The sequence below is a fragment of the Mastigoproctus giganteus genome, chromosome 3, assembly GCF_048544385.1.
Source record: "Mastigoproctus giganteus isolate SK-2022 chromosome 3, ASM4854438v1, whole genome shotgun sequence".
Lineage (NCBI taxonomy): Eukaryota > Metazoa > Arthropoda > Arachnida > Uropygi > Thelyphonidae > Mastigoproctus > Mastigoproctus giganteus.
Window position 1 is genome coordinate 257365104 of NC_143577.1, and position 22708 is coordinate 257387811.

The 22708-nt window shown below is 35.4% G+C and overlaps 1 protein-coding gene across 4 annotated transcripts in view; it reads left to right on the plus strand.

The window, feature by feature from the left end:
- LOC150089094 (OTU domain-containing protein 5-A-like) overlaps positions 1–22708 on the plus strand; it is a 176940-nt gene that overhangs the window by 99270 nt on the left and 54962 nt on the right. For all 4 annotated transcript variants that reach the window (XM_090371059.1, XM_090371057.1, XM_090371058.1 and 1 more), the window contains 2 exons: positions 7943–8099; positions 18139–18287. In XM_090371059.1, coding sequence (XP_090227185.1) covers positions 7943–8099; positions 18139–18287 — 306 coding nt within the window. The remainder of the gene's footprint in view (positions 1–7942; positions 8100–18138; positions 18288–22708) is intronic.

Sequence of the window (22708 nt, forward strand, 5' to 3'; positions counted from 1 at the left end):
AACAGCAAGGATTTCTTTACTTATATAAACTCTAAAAGGAAGGGGATGAACCTGATTGGTCCACTTGACATCGATGGTTCGACTGTTGATGATCCTGCTCAGCTTTGTTTATTCATTCATTCATTCATTCATTCATTGTTCATTCAATGAACATTGTTCATTCAATGAAACAAACTGAATGAACGTTGTTCATTCAGTTTGTTTTCTCAGATAGCAAACAAACTGAATGAGTATTTTGCATCTACATTCACATGTGAGGAATTATTAAGGTTTGAAAATGGCAGAAGGTTATCAAATTGTAGCAGGGTACTTAATGATTTTGTAATAACAGAGCAAAGTGGAGGAGAAATTGTTGAAGTTAAACATAAGAAAAGCACCTGGGGTGGATGGGATCTATCCAGTTATATTAAAAGAGGCAGCAAAGCAACTAAGCAAACCCTTAACCATAATTATGAGAGCATCCTTTGACTCGGGAGGTTCCCACGGACTGGAGATGTGCAAATGTATCCCCAATTCACAAAGGGGGATCGAAGGGTGACACGAGTAATTACAGACCAGTTAGTTTAACTTCTGTTCCGGGTAAAATAATGGAGTCATTGGTTAAAGATGCATTGCAGGATCATCTAGACAAGACTGCAGCAATAATTCAGACACAGCATGGGTTTGTTAAGGGAAAGTCTTGTCTGACAAGTTTGATAAGTTATTATGAGTGGTTACAAAGGAACTGGATGCAAAAAATAATTTTGATATCATATATTTGGATTTCAGGAAAGCTTTTGACACTGTTGCGCATGGAAGATTATTGTACAAATTGGAGCAGAATGGTATTAAGGGTAAGTTGCTACAATGGATAAAAGGATGGTTAAGTGGGAGAAGACAGAGGGTGGTAATCAATGGGTGCTGCTCTTCCTGGACTAATGTTATTAGTGGAGTCCCACAGGGTTCGGTGTTGGGTCCATTGTTGTTTTGTATATTTATCAATGATATTGATGAAGGTATATCAAGCTTAGTGTCGAAGTTTGCAGATGATACAAAGGTTGGCAGGGTTGTTAATGACCGTAATGGCAGTGTGCTACTGCAACAGGATCTAGAAAATTTGGGCAGATGGGCTGAGGAGTGGCAAGTGAAGTTTAATCTTGATAAATGGGTAGAAGTAACCCCAGAGAAGCTAAACCAACTGTGTGTTACTACACGTAAAGTTGTAGAAAATGAAAAAGACCTGGGAGTAATTGTGCAGTCAGATATGAAGTTTTCTGAGCAATGCAGACAGACTGCCAGGGCAGGTCATGGGGTTTTGTCAATGATATATAGGAATTTTGCTAGCAGGGAAAAGGAGGTGACTGTCCCTTTGTATAAGGCACAATAGTCAGGCCACACCTTGAGTACTGTGTGCAGGTCTGGAGGCCTCAATTTACGAAGGATGTAGATTTGCTTGAGCGTGTACAGAGAAGGGCAACAAGATTGGTGAGGGGAATGAAGGGATCCTCTTTCCATGAGAGGCTGAAGTTCTGCAAATTACAGTGGCTGAAGACTAGGCACCTGTGCGGTTATCTGATTGAGGTGTATAAGGCCTTGAATGGGTTGAGCACGCTGAATTCTGATGGGATCCTTCCAAGATTACGAACCTAAGGTAGAATAGATGTGCAGAAATTTGCCTTTAGCCAGTGGTTAATTGCTGGAACAAACTTCCATCTGTTGTGGAAGTTGATAGGTTGAATAAATTTAAGGAGGAACTGGACAGGCATTTGGAGGGAATAGTGTGATTTTTTTTTTTTTTTTTGGCTGATGCTGCATTGCTTGTACACTTGCTTTCTTGCATCACATGCCACTACTCCTACTACATAAGAAGATTTAACACAAGAAAAGTTGAACAAGCATTAAGAGAAAACAAAGGACTTAAATCAGCAGCCAATGGCAGTAACACAGAAAGACAAATGATACTGAAACTGAAGAGTAGCGATGGTGTACTTATAAATAGCAGAGAAGGTATAATTCAAATAGCAGAAGACTACTATAGAGAATTATACAAGGAGCGAGGGAATGATGTCAGCAGTGGAGAAGATGGATTGCAAATTAGTAACATATACGACGTACCCAATATCCTTCCTGATGGGCACCTCCATAGCCAGGTGTGAAGGAGCAGCAGTGCATAGCACATGCTTCTTGATTACACTGGGGTTCGAGCCCGTCACCACCAAATACGAAGGATGAGGAAAGGTTAGGGAATGACCACCGCATATCCCGGAGCATTATGGCCTTAAAACCTCAAAACTGCTGCCCTTGAGGAAGCTTTCAGAAGATTAGACTGGTCGCAGAAAGGAGTCAATGTGAATGGAGAGTACCTGAACCATTTACGATTTGTAGATGACATTGTGGTCATAAGCCACGATCCCAAAGAAATAGAGGAAAATCTTAATCAGTTATGCAGAGTTAGTAAGGATTTTGGACTAAAGATGAATATGGCTAAAAAAAGTAATGATTAACAAGTATGCCATAGAAAGGGATATAATGATTGAAGGAGCAGTAATTGAAAAGGTGGAGGCATATACTTATCTGGGACAAGTCATTAGCTGTAATAATGATAAATGGCTGGAAGTCAAGAGAAGAATAAATTTTGGATGGTAGCATTCAGGAAATATGGTCACTTACTGAGGAGCAATATCCCAATTTGTTTGAAACGTAAAATAATTAACCATTGAATACTACCCACCATGACTTATGGAAGTGAAACTTGGGCACTCACCAAAAGAATGGAAGAGAAGCTGATAACTACACAGCGAAGAATGGAACGAATTATATTGGGAATCAGACTGTTAGATAAGAAGAGAAACACGTGGATTAGGCATCAAACTCAAGTTAAGGACATTCTTATCAAAACTAAAGAACTAAAATGGTCTTGGGCAGGACACATAGCTGGAAGACATGATGACAGGTGGACTAAGAGAATAACAGAATGGTACCCAAGAGGAGCTAGAAGAAAACGTGGAAGACAACGACGGAGATGGACAGATGAAATTCATGAGTTTTTGGGTAGTAAATGGAGGGCCATTGCACAAAACAGAAGGAACTGGAAAGTTGCTGGCGAAGCCTTGATCCTGCAGTTGATTGAAAATGGCTGTGATGATGATGATGTATGTTGGGATCCACAAACTTTTTTGATTTTTGAAAGGGTCTGTAGATCTCTGTAGTTTGGAAACCACTGCTCTAGGGTAAAGTTTTATGAAAACAGTTTTTACACAAAATTTTATCAGTAGAACACACACACAAGGATATGTCCCCCCCCACAAACTAAAGAATTAAAATTAAGAAAGCGTAATCTAGAAAATTTTACCTCTTCTTGTGGAAAATACTAAACTATATAAAATAACTTTAACATAAGCAAAGAACACATGAAATTGTGAACCAAGTATACAGCTTTTATAGCACTCTTGACAGTGTGATTGATGCTAAGCAAAATTCTAGCCATAATGCAGGATAGCTCACGGTTATATCATTGTGCTGCAGTTGAATGGCTCTTTCATTTCATGTGCCTTCCTTTTACAGTGCACGTTTATTGACTGCATTTGAATATTTGCATTAAGATACAAAATTGTAGTTTGTTTTAACGCAAGGTAAATTTATGTTAAGTAATGTTTGTTTTTTTTAAGGTTGTATTTTTTTTTTTGGGACAGATTGATTCTGAACAAATAATGGTTTGCTGTTTCATTTCAAAAATTAAGTAATTACTGCTATTTTTAAACATTCATCCTCATCTTTTGCTAATATTGGTCATTGTAAAAATGTAGGTGATCAAAGCTTGATATTTGATGTTTGCATAGATTATGGATCACCAGTAACTTGTTTTATGTGAATTATTGGTGATTGTCCAAGTATATTGGCAGAATCTAATGTGAAGTGTCTTTTTATATCCCTGTAACAAATAGAAAATAAAGATTACAGTGTACATAGTTTCATTTTACATAATAGAACTTTCTCATCTACTTGTTAACAATAAAAAGGCAATGTGCATTCAAACTAGACAAGAGAATGACAGTTTCTCATATTGTAAAGGCTGTGGAGTTATATTTCAGTGGAGGTATTGAAATAACATAAATTGTTTGCACTTCTTTGTTCAGTTTCTATCTTGGGGGCACTTTCATTTTTCTAGCGAGAGGCCAACTTTTGGTTTATGCTCTCATTAGAAAACATACCAGTATTCAAGTTTTAACCTAAGTTGCTATTATTTTATACAGATTTCATCGTGCAAAAAGATAAATTCATTATTTGTCTAAAATGCAAAACTCATATTAGCAAATTTATACTTACCTGTGAGTAATTGTGTAGAGAAGAAAAACTTCCAATTTTGATGCATAACTAAGATTGTGTACCTTTTAATTCCTAAGGATGCATTTGCCCTACATTGCAAAGTAGTAAAAGTTGAGGAATATATTCAAATACAGGCATTGAAATAGACTTTTAAATTATATCAATCATTTCACATTGGGCTGCTTGTGGAGAACAGTTCTTCCTCTCCACAAACTTTGGCCATGTTGACAAATTTCTCTAGTGGCATGAATGGAACCATAGATTTATTCTCATTGTTGGTATTTCACTTTTAGCAGATGGGTTCATGTCATATTTCTGAACTTTCTCTTCCAGGATTTTCCACCCCCCCCCCAAATCAAATCATTTCTTGGCACCATTGTCCAGAATATAGATGACTCTTAGTCAAAGAGAAGACTTTCCTCTGCATTTGTAAAAGCTATGAATAAATACAACAGCAGTGGTTCCAGAAGAGCTATAGGGGATGTGGATAACCTCATATAGGTTATCCACATCCCCTATGGGATGTGGATAACCTATATGAGGTTATCCACATCCCCTATAGCACATCCCCTATAGGTTATCCACATCCCCTATAGGTTGAATGGTACTAACCACCTTAAAGACCACAGTTTATATATCAGCAAAGAGGATGATCTCTTGTTTTTGACAAAGGTATAACAGTAATGCCTTCTTTTATTCAGCATTTCTTAACTGAAAAATGATCAAATAAAAATTTTTAAAAAAGATTACTGAAGGAGAATTAAAAAGATCATTAAAGCAAAACTGGCTAGGCTGCTGCTTGTCACTGGAAAAATAGCACCTGAGACAGCTCTTATCAAAGAAGTAGTGTGATCTTGGGTTTTCTCTCCTAACCCTTTTAACCTTAGAGTTCCCTGCTTTAGTCATGCAACTGCCAAGCTGTGTGTGCGTGAATTTAATGAATTTCAAAATAGGTAATGAATGTAGTACATTTTTTAGTACAGTAAATATAAGAAGTACACTAAAGAAAATATAATCAGATTGATATGCTGAGGCTATTTCAGTTTATTGTAAATATGTTAAGTGACCTAGTCCAACAACAATAAGCTTCAGTCCACTCATTTGTTTTATAGTGGGCTTCTAAATTACATTGAAAAAATTATAGGGATAATTCTGTATACTAAAACAAGTGAGAATAAAAGTTCATATAGACATGTCTGATTCCAAATGGTTACAGAGCTGTGACTGTTTGGCAATTTTACTGGGGGCATGTATTATAATTTATTATAGTTTACCATTTAAACTCCATAATATATTTTTTTTAAATTCACACAGTCATAGCGTTGTAACAGTTGGGATCAGGCATTTTTTACCAATTTTGATACACACAACTATCTCTAATTTTGTTTGTGTAATTTGGAAATGCCCTGTGTATTCTAAAATTACCCTTGCATTATGTTTACAGTTCAAATGCATATGATATTTATTTAAGTTGCACTGCTATATGGTGTGATCTATTGAATATATGCATTCGCTCACTACTTTTTGATAAGTTTTTATTTTTAACATAATTTGTGTTGAAATTTATTAGTAATAGAAGTTAATAACAGCTAGTGAGTTGAATACTACAAACAATCAGAAATGAATAAGAAGTATTTAACTGCTATTCTTTATCCCTCTTGGATTTTAGGATAGCTGCAGGGCAAGGAGGCAGAGTGTTTTGATTATTCTTAAGATTCTAAAGTAAGAAGTGGGGTTCCCCAAAGATCAGTACTGGGACTACTCTTATATTTGACTTTCTTAAATAAGTGCACTATAGCCATAGCAGCTAATGCTACAATAAACAACCCCCCCCCCACCCCCACACATACATGAAATTGATAAAGGGGTAGATGACATGATGTCAAAATTTGTAGATTATATCAAGATTGGCATAGTAGTAGTAGTGGCATGTGATGCAAGAAAGCAAGTGTATGAGCTTATGCAGCATCAGCCAAAAAAAAAAAAAATAATAATAAATAAATAAAACAATTCCCTCTAAATGTTTGTCCAGTTACTCCTTAAATTTATTTAACCTCTCAACTTCCAAAACAGATGGAAGTTTGTTCCAGCAATTAACCACCTGCCGGCTAAAGGCAAATTTCCGCACATCTATTCTACATCTGTCCTTCCTCAATTTGAATTTATGCCCCCTTTGGTTCGTAATCTAAACAAGTGGAAGATCAGTGTAAGAACAAGTAGTAAGTGATCGGTGTCAGGCATAGCTTCTTCAGGACCTAGATAGATTCAGAGATGGTCAAGAAGAGTGGCATCTATCATTTAATTCAGTAATATGCTTCATTAAATGATAGCTGGGTTACATTTGGGAATGGCAAAACCAAAATAACTTAAGACAGGTGACAAGGAGCACTTATGGCATCTTATTGATGATTTAGTGATTTATTGAACATTTGCTTGTAAACATAGAGAGGTCATAATACCACTGTATAAGGCAATTCCAAACACTTGGAATACTGTTTCCAGCTATGGTGACTGCACCTTGGAAAAAAAAACAAGAAAGACATTATCCTTCTTGTGCAAAAGATGCATCTGGTAAGATTGGCAAAAGGGTATGTACCCATGTAAGGAAAGATTTTTGAATATATGTTTGCAGAGCTTGGAAACTAGAAATCTTAGAGGAGATTTGATTTGACTGAAGTGTATAAGGCTCTCAGAGGTGAAAGTAAAATGAATGAGGGTGAAATTTTAACTTATTTCAGAACTAGAAGCCATAATTCAAATTAGAGGGAGAGGTTTAGACTGGATTGCAGGAAGTTTTCTCTTAGCCAATGAGTTAATTATTGCAGTAAGTTGCCTGCATGGGTTATTGAAAAACTCAGTTGGATAGATATCTATGTGAGAGGCAGTCAAATAGATGTTTTTTGGCTTATACAAAGTACAGCAAAAGTAGTATATTAGTCATATGGTGCTTCTTTGCACCATATGATGAATACTAATGAATTCAGGTGGCACCTAATCTCATGCCGACCGGGCTAGCCGGGTGGGTAAAGTGCCTGCCTGGCAACCCAAAGGTCGCGGGTTTGATTCCTGTCTCGGGCTTGGATCAAAGTACTTCAAAAAAACTTTGGGAGGTGCATTATGGCCACAGAAGCCGATGCACCAACAACTACCAAAAAAAAAAAAAAAAAAAAAAAAAATCTAATCTCATTGTAAGTTCGTTTTTTGTATTATGCATTTTCTGTATACTTTTAAAGGCTTTTAAATTTACTTTTAAAGGCTTTGGCTAAGCCAAAAAATATCTAAACTCTTGTGGGCCCAATGTGGTTAGAGGCATTCACAGTTTCATTGTAACTTCTTTTGGCAACCAGTATCATTACAATTATCAGTGGGTTTTGCACTTCCTGTGAAAGCCTTTTGGACTTTGATCTTACAGTGTGCGTATTTGCATCTGCCTGTGTTATCTGAAGACAGCAGCCAACCCTCAAATCATATTCAAGTGATTTTTTAAGAATTTTCACTTTTATTCTTTTTGTTGCAGATTACTTTAATTTGACATGTGTTAATAATTCCTTTACATATATTTTAGAAACTTAATTTATTCCTGTAATAATATATATTTTAATATTGAATCTTGAATTTGTCATCTTTTTATTTACAGGCAAAGAATAAAGACTACTTCTCTCAATATGTAACAGAAGATTTTGAAAAGTATATCCAACGGAAACGTTGTGACCACATTCATGGAAATCATATAGAAATGCAGGCAATGTCAGAAATGTATAATAGGCCAATTGAAGTATATCATTATAGTACAGGTATGTTTTTTTTTTTTTTTTTTTATTACTACTCTTATTATAATAATCAGGAATGTAACCTACATAAATTGTGACTTATCATAAAACATGCATTGTTTATCCTTCCACGGTATTTTCTTCTAGTAGTGTTAATACTTTACTACTTGAATTTTTATTTTCTATCAAAAAAAAAGTATGTACTTAAAAATTTAGGCCATAAACATTAAAGTAATTTAAATTCTTCAAATGCAAATTGGATTTCATTTTTTTCACATGATAAATGCAAGTTGTAACAGGTGACTTTAGAAAAAGTCTGTGATAGTAGTGGCAAATGATGCAAGAAAGAAAACTAATATAGTGTCAGCCATAAAAAAAAAAAAAAAAAAAAAGCTACACACTTCACCCATCCATACCCTCCAAGAATTTGTCTAGTTCTTTCTTGAGTTTATTCAAATCAGCCACTTTCACAACAATAGATGGAAGCCTGTTCCAACAATCAGCCACCTGCCTGCTGAAGAAAACTTCCTCACATCTATTCTGCAACCATCCTTCCTCAACTTGAATTTGTCCACTCACATTTGTAGTCTCAGCAAGATGAAAAGAGTCTCAGGCAAGATGGAAGAATGCCATTAACATTTAGATTACTTATCCATTCAAGACCTTAAATACCTCAATCAGATCTCCCTGTGTGGAGGTCTGATTGAGGTGCTTAAGGCCTTGAATTGGCTATGGATCCCTTGCCTAGTCTCCAGGCTCTGTAAATTGCAGAACTGAGGCCTTTCTAGGTATTCACTGCTCTTTGTGGACTAATGTTATTAGTGGACCCCATTGTTGTTTTCTATATTTATCAGTAATATTGATGAAGGTATATCAGGCTTAATGTACAAATTTTCAGATGAAACAAATTTTGGCAGGATTGTTAGTGACAGTAATGACAGTACACTACTGCTACAGGATCTAGAAAAGTTGAGCAAGATGGGCTGAGAGGAGGCAAATGAAGTTTAACATTGACAAATGCAAAGTACTGCATATAGGTAGTAGTAACACTAGAGTAATGTACCCACTGTGCAGTACTACACTCAGGGTACTGGAGAATGAAAAAAGACTAGGGTAATTTTGCAGTCAGATGTGAAGTTTTCTGAGCAGTGCAGACAGACAGGCTGCCAGAGAAGCTCAAGGGATATTGTCAATGATATACAAGAATTTTGCTGGCCAGGATAAGGAGCTGAATATCTGCTTGTATAAGGCGATGGGCAAGCCATACCTTGAGTACTGCATACAGGTCTGGATGCCTCGTTTTAAGAAAGATGTAGAGCTACTGGAACGAGCACAGAGAAGGAAAGCGAGATTGGTGAGGGGAAAAACAAAGGGTTGCTCTTACCAGGAAAGGCTTAAGTTCTGCAAATTGCATTGTCTGGAGGCGAGGCACCTGCGAAGAGATCTCATTGAGATGTATGAGGCCTTGAATGGTTTGAGCAAGCTCAGTGCTGATGTGATTCTTCCTCTTGCTCAGATTACACACCTGAGGGGGCATAAATTCAAATTGAGGAAAGACAGTTGCAGAATAGCTATGTGGAAGTTTTCCTTTAGCCGGCAGGTGGTTTGTTTGCTGGAACAAACTGCCATCAATCGTAGTTGATAGCTTAAATAAATGCAAGGAAAAACTGGACAGGTTTTTTGCAGTGAATGGATGGGTGAAATGGAAAGGTTTTTTTTTTTTTTTGCTGATATAAGAAAGCATTCTGTATAAGCTTGCTTTCTTGTATCGTATGCCTCTACTAATGAAAGAGCACTATTTTGTTCCCTTCACTAATCTTGTTGCCCTTCTCTGTGCCTGTTCTAGATGGTCAGACCACCTGTACTTAAGATGGTCAGACCACATTATGAGTACTGCATACATGTTTGGAGGCCTAATTTAAGGAAGGATGTAGAGCTGCCAGAACAAGTATAGAGAAGGGCAACTAGATTGGTGAGGGGGCACAGAGGGATGCTCTTACTAAGGAAGTCTTCAGTTCTTCAAATTTCAGCATCTGGAGCCTCAGCACCTGTGGGGTGATCTGATTGAGGTGTTTAAGGCTTTGAATGGCTTGAGCAAACTTGCTATTTATGAGATTCTTCCTCTTGCTCAGACTATGCGCATTGTGGTTGGGGGGATATAAATTCAGATTGAGGAAGGATGGTTTCAGAATAGATATGGCGACATTTGCCTTTACCAAATGGGTTGTTGTTTGTTGGAATAAGCTTCCATCCATTGTTGTGGAAGTGGATAGTTTGAATATATTCAATGAAGAACTAGACAAACTCTTGGAGAGGATGTATAGGTGAAATGGATTTTTTTTTGCCTGATGCAGTATAAGCTTGCTTGTATCACTTATAACTACTAATTCTAAAACCATAATAGAATTAAATCAAGAGATTTAATCCTGTTATGCAATAGGTCCAGAGAGGGTTTTGACTAGGTTTTTCAGGAGTGAATATGTCAGGTGATTCTGCTCCAAAAAGGTGTGGGTCAATGCTGGATATATAATTTGGTGAAGGAGATTTTAGGCTGATAAGACCTAATTTTTGGGACAATTGAGTTTTAATGTTATATAAACAAACTGGATTGAAGGGTTAGCCTATTTCAAGAGCTGATACTGAACTGTTAGAAGGTTCTTCAGATTGGAATTGGCAAAATGAAACTTCAGTACAGAATAGAAGAGTAAAACCCCTACAAATTTGGTAAAGGCTGAATTGTTAATATGTACAAGATTTTTTCTTAATAATCTGTGAAGAGATTTTGAGTTTTTGGAGTTGAGTATGAAAGAGGAATTTCTCATCAGAGTAGATTCCCATTTTTTATTTAGTGAAAGATTGGCATTTGTCTTTATGCACAGAACCTTTGGAATTGTTTGTCCAGAAATATTTGGGAAAATTAGGAAGGCAGCCTGCTTTTTTGGAAATAGTAAGATGTCATGATTTTTGTTTACAGACAGACCAAAAGACAAGAAATAATTTTTGTGATTGTTAGGTAATAATTGAGTAATTGGTATTGGCTTCCTCAAAAGACTTAAAGTGGCCTAGACCTTAAGATCATCTCTATAGGATACAAGCTGAACTCCAAGAAGTTGGAATGGTAATTAATCAAGGATAAAGTAAAGCAGAAAGGATTCATTCCTGTGGAATACCAGTTGAAATACTACTATTATACATGTCCCACCCAATGGAAAGGAACAGTAACCTGTCAATAAGGGAGGCTCTAATAAAGTGCAGGAGGTTACCCAAAATTGCAATCTATGAATTAAGAAGTGAAACAAGTTTGTAAACAGGAACTGAACCAGAGGTGAAACTATTACTCAGAAAAATGTCAAGTTGTGGTTATTCATCAAGACCCCTACTGGAAAGAAAGGGTGCTTCACCAGATCTGTTACAATGGAGATTCCCTTCTTTTCCCAAAGTATATAATGGAGAAAATACACCATAGTTTATCCATAAGTTTAACTACATAAGTAGTGTAATGGTGCCGTCTGAGTGGTGGTGCTAACTGAGAATAAATAACAATAGTCTCCTCTATTAGAGAAGCATTGTTTATTCGAAGTAGTGAAATACCTGGTATCTCGTTGTGAAGGTAGCCACAATATGAGATGAAATCAAATGATGCCTTTACACTACTTATGGGTAAACTATGGTGTATTTACACCAATATTATATAGTTAAATTCAACCCATAACATATTATGCCTTGTGCATTTAGTCTTCAAAATATTATTATTACCTACACCATTTGGCAACCATGTGGCATGTTTGCATTACCAGGGTACCTGCCCGCCCACCGATGAGTGAGCCAACAAGCTCCGAAACGGTGCTGTCTGGGTTGGTGGTGCCCGCTGAGAATAAATAACAGTAATTTCCTCATCTATTACAGAAGTGTTGTTTATTCGAAATAGTGCAATACCTGGTATCTTGTTGTTGAAGGTAGCCACACTATGAGATAAAATCAAACGATGCCTTTACACTACTTATGTAGTTAAACTTATGTGTAAACTATGGTGTATTTACACCAATATTATATATAGTTAAATTCAACCCATAACATATTATGCCTTGCACATTTAGTCTTCAAAATAAATTTTTGTCATATTTACATGTTTTTCTTTCATTTTGTGGTTTATCTTGGGGAATTGCACATAAGACTGCAGTACAAATTGGAGTATTGTGGTAATGGGAGATGATTGAGTAGGAGAAGACAGAGTGATTATCAGTGGGCATTGCTCTTTTTGGACTAATGTTATTAGCAGAGTCCCCCAGTGTTCAGTGACCAATTTTTGTTTTCTGTATTTATTTATTAATTAATTATTGATGAAAGCATGTCATGTCAGGCTTAATGTCTAACTTTGCAGATAATATAAAGGTTGGCAGGTTGGTTAATGACAGTAATCAGGGTGAGTTACTGTAAAAAGGATTTAGAAATATTATGGACTGAGAAGTGACAATTGAAGTTTAATATTGACAAATGCAAGCTACTGCATATGGGTAATATAACACTAATTCTAGATTAATGTACCAACTCTGAGTGTGATACACACACATGAGGAGACAAATTACTATCTTCTCTTTTCATCTGTATATGCAGCAGTCAGCAGGATTTAAACTGCATGGATAACACAGCTAACCTAATTTTTACAACAGAACAGACTTGAATTTCTAACCAGTTACTTTGAAAGCTAAAGATATTTCTAACAAATATCTTTAGCTTTATTGCAACTTTGAAAATTGATTTCATTTACTGTATAAACTCTCACATTGAATAACTTCTTTATGATTTGTCTGTATGTTGTCACCGGAGACCTGCCATCTAATTAGGTACCACATAGTCCTGAATAGCAAGTCTCATTTTAAACAATAGCAAGTAGTTTAAAATGATAGCAAGTCTCATCATCTTAAATAAATGGCTGATTAACCTTTGCTAAGGCCATTTAGGCCATGTAATGCAGTACTAGAGCAATTCATTGCAAAGGCAAGTTTGTGTGTTGTGAGAATTGGGACCATTGCATTATCTATGCATTTAAAATTTTCCTGGTAGCAAAAACAGATTATTAAAGGACAAGTCCTGCAAGCATCTTATAAGAAAGAAATGTCACTTAATTGCATGGATTCCTAATGACAAATGTAATCGTTGATACAAGTGCCTGATATCTTTTCTAATATCTCCAGATTATAATTTTTTTTTGTAAAATATGCTAGATTTTAAAGGTGAAGGTACATTGACAATTGCTAATGCCATTAAATAATTGAATATTTTATGATTGTTGCATATTTATTTATGTAATTAAAACTATTATGCTGTTAAAATTATTTGAGTAATGAGAAAAATGATACCTATAATACATGCCATATATCTAAATTGTGTGTGTGTATGTGTGTGTAGTAGTAGTAGTAGTAGTAATATATAACAGTTAATAAGCAAAAAAAGGAAAATAACAAAAGTTATAGTATGTCTAATGCTCCAAAACATGCAGTGCAGCAGTAGAGAAAGAAAAAGGATATCAATTATGTGTTTGTAGAATAAATAAAGTGTCTGTGAAATGAAAAGTGCACAAGTAGAAAGTGGAAGTGAAGTAGTGGTTAAACAGGTGAAAGAATTTGAAAAACCTAGTGCAAAAAATGAACTGGGACTGAGAAAAAAAATAATAAATAAAATAAATAATAAATAACTAAATGACACTATATTCATATATGGGAGGGCAATTTTAGCAAGAGGTTGAATCAGGGGATGGCAAATATGCAAAATCTGAATATAGTAGATGAAAATATGATACATAGCCAGGAAATTCATCAGGGGACTACTCGTGACCATGTATCAGGCACTGTGTTTCCAAACTCGTCTGTAGTATTAGAAAAAAGGAGGGCAAATATGCGGCCTTTTATTGTAATACAGGTGACCCCCGCTTAACGCTGATAATTCATTCTGGAAAAACAGAGCCCTAAGCGGGCTTCGTATTCCCGTAAGGTAACATATGTATTTGTAAGTTGTGGTTGGTGCCATAGGATATTTCCTAATCAATAATAAATGGTAGTGAAAAGATGCACAAATGTTGGTCAAAATATTTAATGTTCAAATATTTGTACATATAAAATATTCTGCATTACGTACGTATATAATTATGTGGTAACTATTTACGTATCAAAATTAAACTTAAAATTCCAATTAAAATCACGAATTAATTGATTTTAATTGATGAATTTAATCATGAAAAATGTGTCGATTTTGGGTTGAACTATGACCCTCTTCTAAATAAACTAAAAGGGGTATTAATTTTAAATCCCCCGCAGCGTTACCACCCAACAATAAAGTCACCCGATCCTTTGCCACTTTGAAACCTGGCATGTTTTTTGCTTCTTTCAATATGAAACTTCTTTTAGGCATTCGTTTCCACAAAAGTCCTGCTTCATCTACGTTATAAACTTGTTCAATAATTTTAACAAGTTCTTTTTTGAAAGTTTCAGCTTCTTGATCTGCACTTGCGGCTTCTCCCTAGATTTTAAATCTATTCAACCAGCCCTTTCCAGTTTTAAATGGTTCCACATTTTTTTTTTTTTTTAGGTGAGTTTTCTTTAGATCATCATATTGGCTAAACTCTCTCTCTCTCTATCTATCTCTTTTTTTTTTTTTATATAATATTTAACTTAACTGAATTCTGCATTGGACATTATCTTCAATAAAATTAGTTAAAGTTTTTCCATTTCAATCCTAATAGCCGGCCTAGCCCTAGTTGCTTGCAGTGGAACAGCTATCTTTTCCGCTGCTAAAATTAATTCTTTATATTTTTATAATTATTCTTACAGTTAAACTTGCAAGTCCTAAATTATGGCACACATCCGCTTGTTGTTGACGGGAATCAATTCGCTTCAAAACGTCTAATTTAATTTTCAAATTCAGTCTTTTCTGAATTTCAACGTCTTCGTACTGTGCTCAGACGTTGCTTTTCATTCTTATCGGCCATTATTAACTCTTCTAAAATGTAACTGTGTTGGTTGCATTAATTACGATACAACGTTCAAGTAAACTGTCCGTTATGCACGATGTCTAATACTGTACTGAGTGATGACTAGACTTGGGATAAATGCATATAACGCAAATATTTCAAGCAATATATTTGATCACTTTTTAAAATGTTGATCTGGGAACTACGTAACAAGTGACTGTACTGCAATTAAATTAGCATGCAAGAAAATTTTACTGAGCGTGGGAAAATTTCTCAAGTCTGCGTGGGAAACGTTTTAATGCTGTTTTGCTATTCATTTTCAAGATATCAACTCCATCAGATGAAACGATTTCGCTAAATATGGCAAAAATGCAATCTGTAAAAGAGCGTTATAGTGATCTGTGACAGCGTTATAGTCAGATACGGGTTATAATATAAGAACAGCATTATAGCGAATCAGCGTAAAGCAAACCGCGTTATAAAGGGAGCCTGCTATACTAGTAGACAAGGTAGTCCCTACGCAGCGTTAAAAAAGGTAAATTAAAATAAATCCAAATTTACAAAAGTGTCATGTGGAATATAATAAAACATATGTGAAGTGCGGAAGGGGTGAAAGGTAATGAAAAAGTATAGACAAGCAAATGGTATAGGAAATGGTAAATTCTAGGGAAGGGGAAGGGTAGAAAAGATGTTCAAAAGAAGGCAAAAAAAGCGATCGGATTGAGGATAGACAGGAGCATTTGTATCACCCTCGTATTGCACTAATAGTTTTACGAATGGGAAAAAATAGAAAAAGACAGTATAAAGAAAAAAAGTGTAGAAAAAGTCATTAAAAATACTGAACTTACTCGGTGTGTAAGGCTGAACCTTAAAGAAGGGGTTCTAGTATAAGCAAGTGTTAGTAAAAATGGGTGTTAATACCATAGGCTTGTAGGGAAGGAGGGAAATTGAAACCAAAACTAAAAGTTACCTGGAGTCATTAAATAGAGCGGAGGAGCGACGTACGCAGCCAAGATGCGAAAGGGAGAAACAATGACAAGTCACCGAGTTTTTATAGATTTGGAGAAACAGATAGGGATGACCTTTATCGTTGAGAGAGAAAAAAAAAATTGGAAAAGATGGCCACGGACATACCAAAATGTGAAGGAACATGCGAAACAGATAAAAGAACAAGAATAATTCCGAACTATAGGAGATAAAAATCCAGTAAAATTTAGATGATCAGATAACAGGGTTTATAAATTATGGCTCCAAACTTCTAAGATGACAAACCGCGGTAGAAAGAGTAGTTCTGGCACCTTGTGTACTTTTCATTTCCATTTTCACAGACACTTTATTTATTCTACAAACTACACATAATTTACATATATATATAATTATATATATTTGAATAACATTTAAAATGTTATTCAAATAGATGTTCTAAATTATCTTAGAGAGTTTCTGCTGCAATATTTACTCTTGTTACCCCCTCTCTTCTCTCCCTGTTGGTTTATCGTTATGTTTAATTTTGGTTATTTTCCCTCTTGTCTTGCCATGCTGCTGGCGTTATTTTTAATTCCTGTGGTTATATATATATATATATATATATACTACTTGTACTACTTGGGAGTGTTTTGTTTTATATATATATATATAACAAAAAACAATCATAAAATTAATAAAAAATAATAATGAACACATTAATAATCAAACAATAAAAATAACTAATGAATCAAACAATAAAAATATAAAGTAGATAAGAAAATACACTAAGTGATTCCTCCCTCCTGTAGGTAACCAAACAGTTTATCTTTGAATTTCTGCAAATGGCCAACCTCTTTTAGCCAGCATGTAATCAACAGCATCCTGGCTAAAAGAAATCTTCCTACAATGTAGTTTAAAAGTCTTCCCCAGTAATTTTAATTTATGGGCCCTAATTCTGGAATCATTTATAAAAATGAAAATTTAATTTTACTTCCTCCTCCCCTCCTCTGAGAGCCTTATGGACCTCAGTTAGGTTCTATCTGGTTAACAAGCTCTATATCCCATATCCCACATAATTGAAATCTTTTCACATATGGTTGTCATTTTGCAGATCTTACCCATGCAGGTTGCTTATCTTTTAGAGCCTCTCAAGAAGTTCGATGTTTTTTTTTTTTTTTTTTTTTAGTTATGGTCTTTATACCATGGAATTATGATCTGCCTCTCTCTATAGGCTGTTTGATAAATTATAATTATAAGAGAACTTCATATCTGCCTGTATTACAACTCCCAGATCTTTTTCTTTCTTTACTGTTTTTAATTCAGCTGTACCAAGTGTACAAGTTATTTTGGGGCTGCTATGCCCCAGATGTAAGACTTGGCATTTTGTTTCATTAAAACATAGCTGCCACTTTTCTGACCATCCTTGAAGCCTGTTCAAGTCGTCCTGAAGGAGCACTGCATAGCACTAATTATTAACTGCTCATCCAATCTTTGTAAGTCATCTGCAAATTTTGACAGTGCACCCTCTATTCCCTAACTGATGTCATTTATGAAAATCAGAAACAACAGTGGTTGGTCGAATAACCAATCCTTGGAGGACTGCACTTCTGACACTACACCAATCTTAAGAATATTCATTAATCACAACCCTCTGTTTCATGCCCTGCTGCTATCTTGTGATCCATCCAAGGATTTTTTCTGAGATTCCAACAGAGTATAGTACCAACTTGTACAGTAACCTCTCTTGCAGAACTGAGTCAAATGCTTTGCTGAAATGCAAAACAGTCTCAAAATTATTTCCTGCATCCAACTTGTGAGTGACTGTCAGAATGGCTAATCAGGCTATTTCTGAACTATTCCAGATAATCAGGAGTCTACAGTATATTTTAGTAAGTGAAGTGTGTTTATAAAACATGACAACCGAAGGAAATATAAATTTTGCACCTTTTGAAATTTTGGAGTTTTAAACATCATTTCTGTAATAAATATTATAAATATTTATAGCAATTAAAATTTTATAAATATTTAATAAGTTTAATATTAAAATATTGGATAATAAGGTTGTGAATTGTCAAATATCTTAGACTTTTTTTTTCTTTGAAACTTGAAGCTTTAGCATTATATTTTTAGAGCCAATCAACATATTTCATGGGATGCAGAAAACAGATAGTGATCCAATTCGCCTGAGCTACCACAGGAATATTCATTATAATTCAATTGTAGATCCCTACAAAGCTACAGTTGGAGTTGGACTTGGTCTGCCATCATTCAAACCAGGGGTAGGTGATGTAGTGGAGTGTGTGTGTGTGTGTGTGTGTGTGTGTGTGTGTGTGTGTGTGTGTGTGTGTGTGTGTGTGTGAGAGAGAGAGAGAGAGAATTTTTATTTATTTAATTTTCTGGACATGATATTTGTATAACTGTTTAAAAAATTATTATTTCTTCCTACAGTGATCTCATTGTCTGATACTATTATTTCCTTGTGTTTTTGACCTGTATTATGATTTTTTCAATTTACTTACTTTATGACTTTGGTTTTCCATATTGTGGGGAATGATCCTTTTTTTCTGGCTTAGTCAAAGTGTCTATAAATTTTATTGTATAAGGGAATGAATTGAACTAAATTAACAAACCAACATGCTCACTTAGTTGGTCTCAGGCAAGGGTAGCAAGGGTGTTTCTCCTGGAAACTGGTTTTTTTGTCTAGCAAATGAACATGAGATAATATATGTGCATGTGTGTATCTGTGCTTGTGCATGCACACATGTATAAAGTTTTACAAAAATTTATACATGTGCAATTTACAGACATAATATATATGGCTGATGGTGATAATAATGGGAAAACGTGTTATGTGTATTAGTGAAGAAATAGGAGGAGGGATAGGGAGCAACAATATTACGTGCATAATGAGATGAGAAGAATAATTACAGATGAAGAAGAAATATGGAGGAGGTGGAAAGATTGTTTTAGGAAGCTATTGAACATTGAAAAAAAGATGATGTAATGAAAGAAGAGGTAGGGTGGAAAGGGACGATATCAAGGAGTGAAGTGGTGGCAGCAATGGAAAAGATGAAAGGAGGCAAATTATGAGGATGTGAGGAAATGAGTGACTGTAGAAATGGTAAGATGCTGCTGGCAAGCAGGGCTACAGTTGATACTCAGCATAATGAAATTAGTAGGGAGGAAAAAAGGATACTGAGAAACTGGAAAAGAGGATTGGTTGTGCCTATATATACGTTATAAACAGGGGACAGGAAAAAGTGGGAAAATTATAGGAGGATCACCCTGAGTAGTCATATAGGGAAATTGTATGAAAGATTAGCAGAACGGAGAGAGTACAAGAAAAGTTGAAAGTAGGATGAGTGAAGAGTGGCTTCATAAAAGGTAGATTACCATGGCTTTAATTTTTTCTGTGAGAAAAATGATGAAAAAACATGATTAAAAAAGGGATCTGTGCATGGTTTTTTTTTTTTTTGGATATTGAAAAGGCATATGATAGTGTGGAGAAAAGAGTGGGAACAGTTAAGGAAATGGAGTAGGAAAGTTGTTAATAGAAAGTATTAAAAGTGTATACAGATAGACTGAAAGCTTTGCGAAAATCGTTAGAAATACAGACTTTTTAATAAATGGACTGAGACAGTGTAGTACACTGTAACCTCTACTGTTCATACTAGTAATGTATGATATAGAAAATGCTGTGTAGAAAACAATTGGAACAGAAAAAATGAAAATGATGTTTTCTGATGATTTGTTGATTTATGAGTATTGAGAAGAAGGGGAGTACAGGAGAGGTGGAAAGCTTGGTGGGTAGAGGCAAAAAGATACAATTTTTAAATTTTGGTGGTGATAAGAGGAGTGCAATATGAATTGGAAGGATGAAGGAGGGGGATTAACATCTTAATTAAGGTAAAGAAGATAGAAGAAGCGGATAGTTTTAGATATTTAGGGAGTATGGTACATAAAGAAGGGAAAATTGATAAGGAGGTATATAGAAGACCAAGGAAGAATGTTTTATAACTGTGTTAAAGATTTAGATCTAGAAAGGAAGTACCTGAGAAATGCAAGATGATACTCTATACAGCAGGCCCCCGTTATAACGCGGTTCGCTTTACGCTGATTCGCTATAACGCTGTTCTTATATTATAACCCGTATCTGACTATAACGCTGTCAAAACTCACTATAACGCTATTTTACTAGCATACAGATTGAATTTTTGGCAAATCCGTCTTCAGTCCAGTCTGTTTTGAGCCTTTTTTTTTTTTTTTTTTTTTTTGGCAAAAGGAGAAAATAGTCACCATGAAATTAACTACAGTAATTATTTTTATAATTTCTACTCTATGTACAAAATTGAAACTTTCAATATGCTCTATTTTCTTGGTGTGGATAGTTTCAAGGGAGAAATTCTTTTTTAGTACACCAGCTGAAAAAATTTACCATCCAGTGTCATATGCTGTTACGAAGTCTGCATTTTCTGTTCTGACGTGTAATAGAAAGATACTAAAAATAGATTTACTCCCTATCTCTTCTTTTGTTTTACTGTGGGAACTATAACTTGCGAAATGTTTTTCACACAATCAATCCCATGAGTGCTAAATGCGGTGCTGTTTCTTGTACAGTATTCTCTTGTCTTCTGAACTCCTCTGACCTTGTGGTCACCCGAAGTACATAAAATTTGTTTGTTTTACTGTTTTGGAAATTCCATAAACATTCTCCATGACTCACACCATAATTTATTACAGTATTTTCGTGCAATAAACAACCATTTGATTTTACTGCACGGTAAAATCGAACTTTTCAGATAAATAAAACATTTGTCACCGTCTTCAGCTCACTTGCCAGAGGAATTCTAGATATCATTCAGTGCATACATACAGACAGTTTACTGTACTCGAACATCGTATCACAATCAGTGCAACGAAGTTACATTTGCAGAGAGTTATGGCGGATAAGAATGAAAAAGCAACAATGTCTGGACGCGGTGCAAAGATTGGAAAGGTAAGAAAAACATTGAGTTTGAAAATTAAATTAGACGTTTTGAAGAGAATTGATTCCGGTCAAAGACAAGTGGATGTGTGCAATAATTTAGGACTGGCAGGTTCAACTGTAAGAACAATCATAAAAAATAAAGAATCAATTTTAGCAGCTGGAAAAACCGCTGTTCCCCTGCAGGCAACTAAATTGACCAGGGCTAGGCCGGCTATTATGATTGAAATGGAGAAACTTCTACATAATTTTATTGAAGACAACATTCAACGTAGAATTCCGTTAAGTTCAATTATTATTAAAGAAAAAGCGAAGAGCCTATATGAAGATTTAAAGGAAGCTCACCCCGAAAAAAATGTGGAACCATTTAACGCTAGTAAGGGCTGGTTTGATAGATTTAGAAAGCGCTATAACCTGCACAATGTAGCAATACAGGGAGAAGCTGCAAGTGCAGATCAACAAGGAGCCGAAACTTTCAAAAAAGAATTTGTTAAAATTATTGAAGAGGGATGTTATACTGCTCAACAAGTTTTTAACATAGATGAAACAGGTCTTTTTTGGAAACGTATGCCTAAAAGAAGTTTCATATCGAAAGAAGAAAAAAAACATGCCAGGCTTCAAAGCGGCTAAGGATCGGTTAACTTTGTTGTTGGGTGGTAACGCTGCGGGGGATTTTAAATTAAAACCCCTTTTAGTTTAACATTCCGAAAATCCAAGGGCTCTTAAAGGTTTAGCTAAATCAAACCTACCTGTCATCTGGAAGGCTAATAAAAAAGCTTGGGTAACCAGACCGCTTTTCATTGATTGGTATGCTGAGTTCTTCTGTCCTGCAGTGGAAAAATATTGTGCAAAAAATAACATTGGTTATAAAGCTATTCTAATCATGGACAATGCGCCAGGACACCCAAGCAAAGAGAGCTTAGAAGACTTGAACAATCACATAAAAGTTTTTTACATGCCTCCAAACACTACGTCTCTGATCCAACCAATGGACCAAGGAGTAATTGCCACATTTAAAGCGTACTACATAAGGAACACCTTTTCCCAAGCTATTAAAGCCATCAACACTGAAAATGTACCGAGTTTAAAGGAGTTTTGGAAATCCTATAACATTAAAACCGCCATCTACAACATTTCAAGTGCCTGGGATGAAGTGACTCAGAAAACCATGAATGGAGTGTGGAGGAAAGTTTGGAAAAATTGCATAAAGCATTCCCAGGAACCTGATGATTCCGTTGAAAATGTTAAAACACAAATTGTTGAGCTCGGAAAAGAAGCAGGATTACACGAAATTAACGAAGACATCGTACAAGAGATGATCGACAACAACAGGGATGGCCTCTCTAATGAAGAACTAATGGAAATTTTAAAAGAACAAGAGCTTGCTATTGAGGGAGATGATGATCAAGATACTATAGATGAAGAACCGATGAAGTCGCTGACTGCAAAAGGACTTAGTGAAGCTTTTGAACACTTCGAAAAAATGTGTGATTATTTCCGGGAGAACGACCCTGACATGGAACGAAGTGCCAAGGTAATAAGAAATTTGAAGAAAGAAATGAATCCCTACATGTTGTTGTACAATGAGAGGAAGAAGGCCAAAGCACAACCCAAAATCGACTCATTTTTCAGTCCAAAGATACGAAAACTCGAGAGCACAGGGCCATCGAATTAATAAATTCATGATTTTCGTAAGTTAATTACCTCATAATTAGA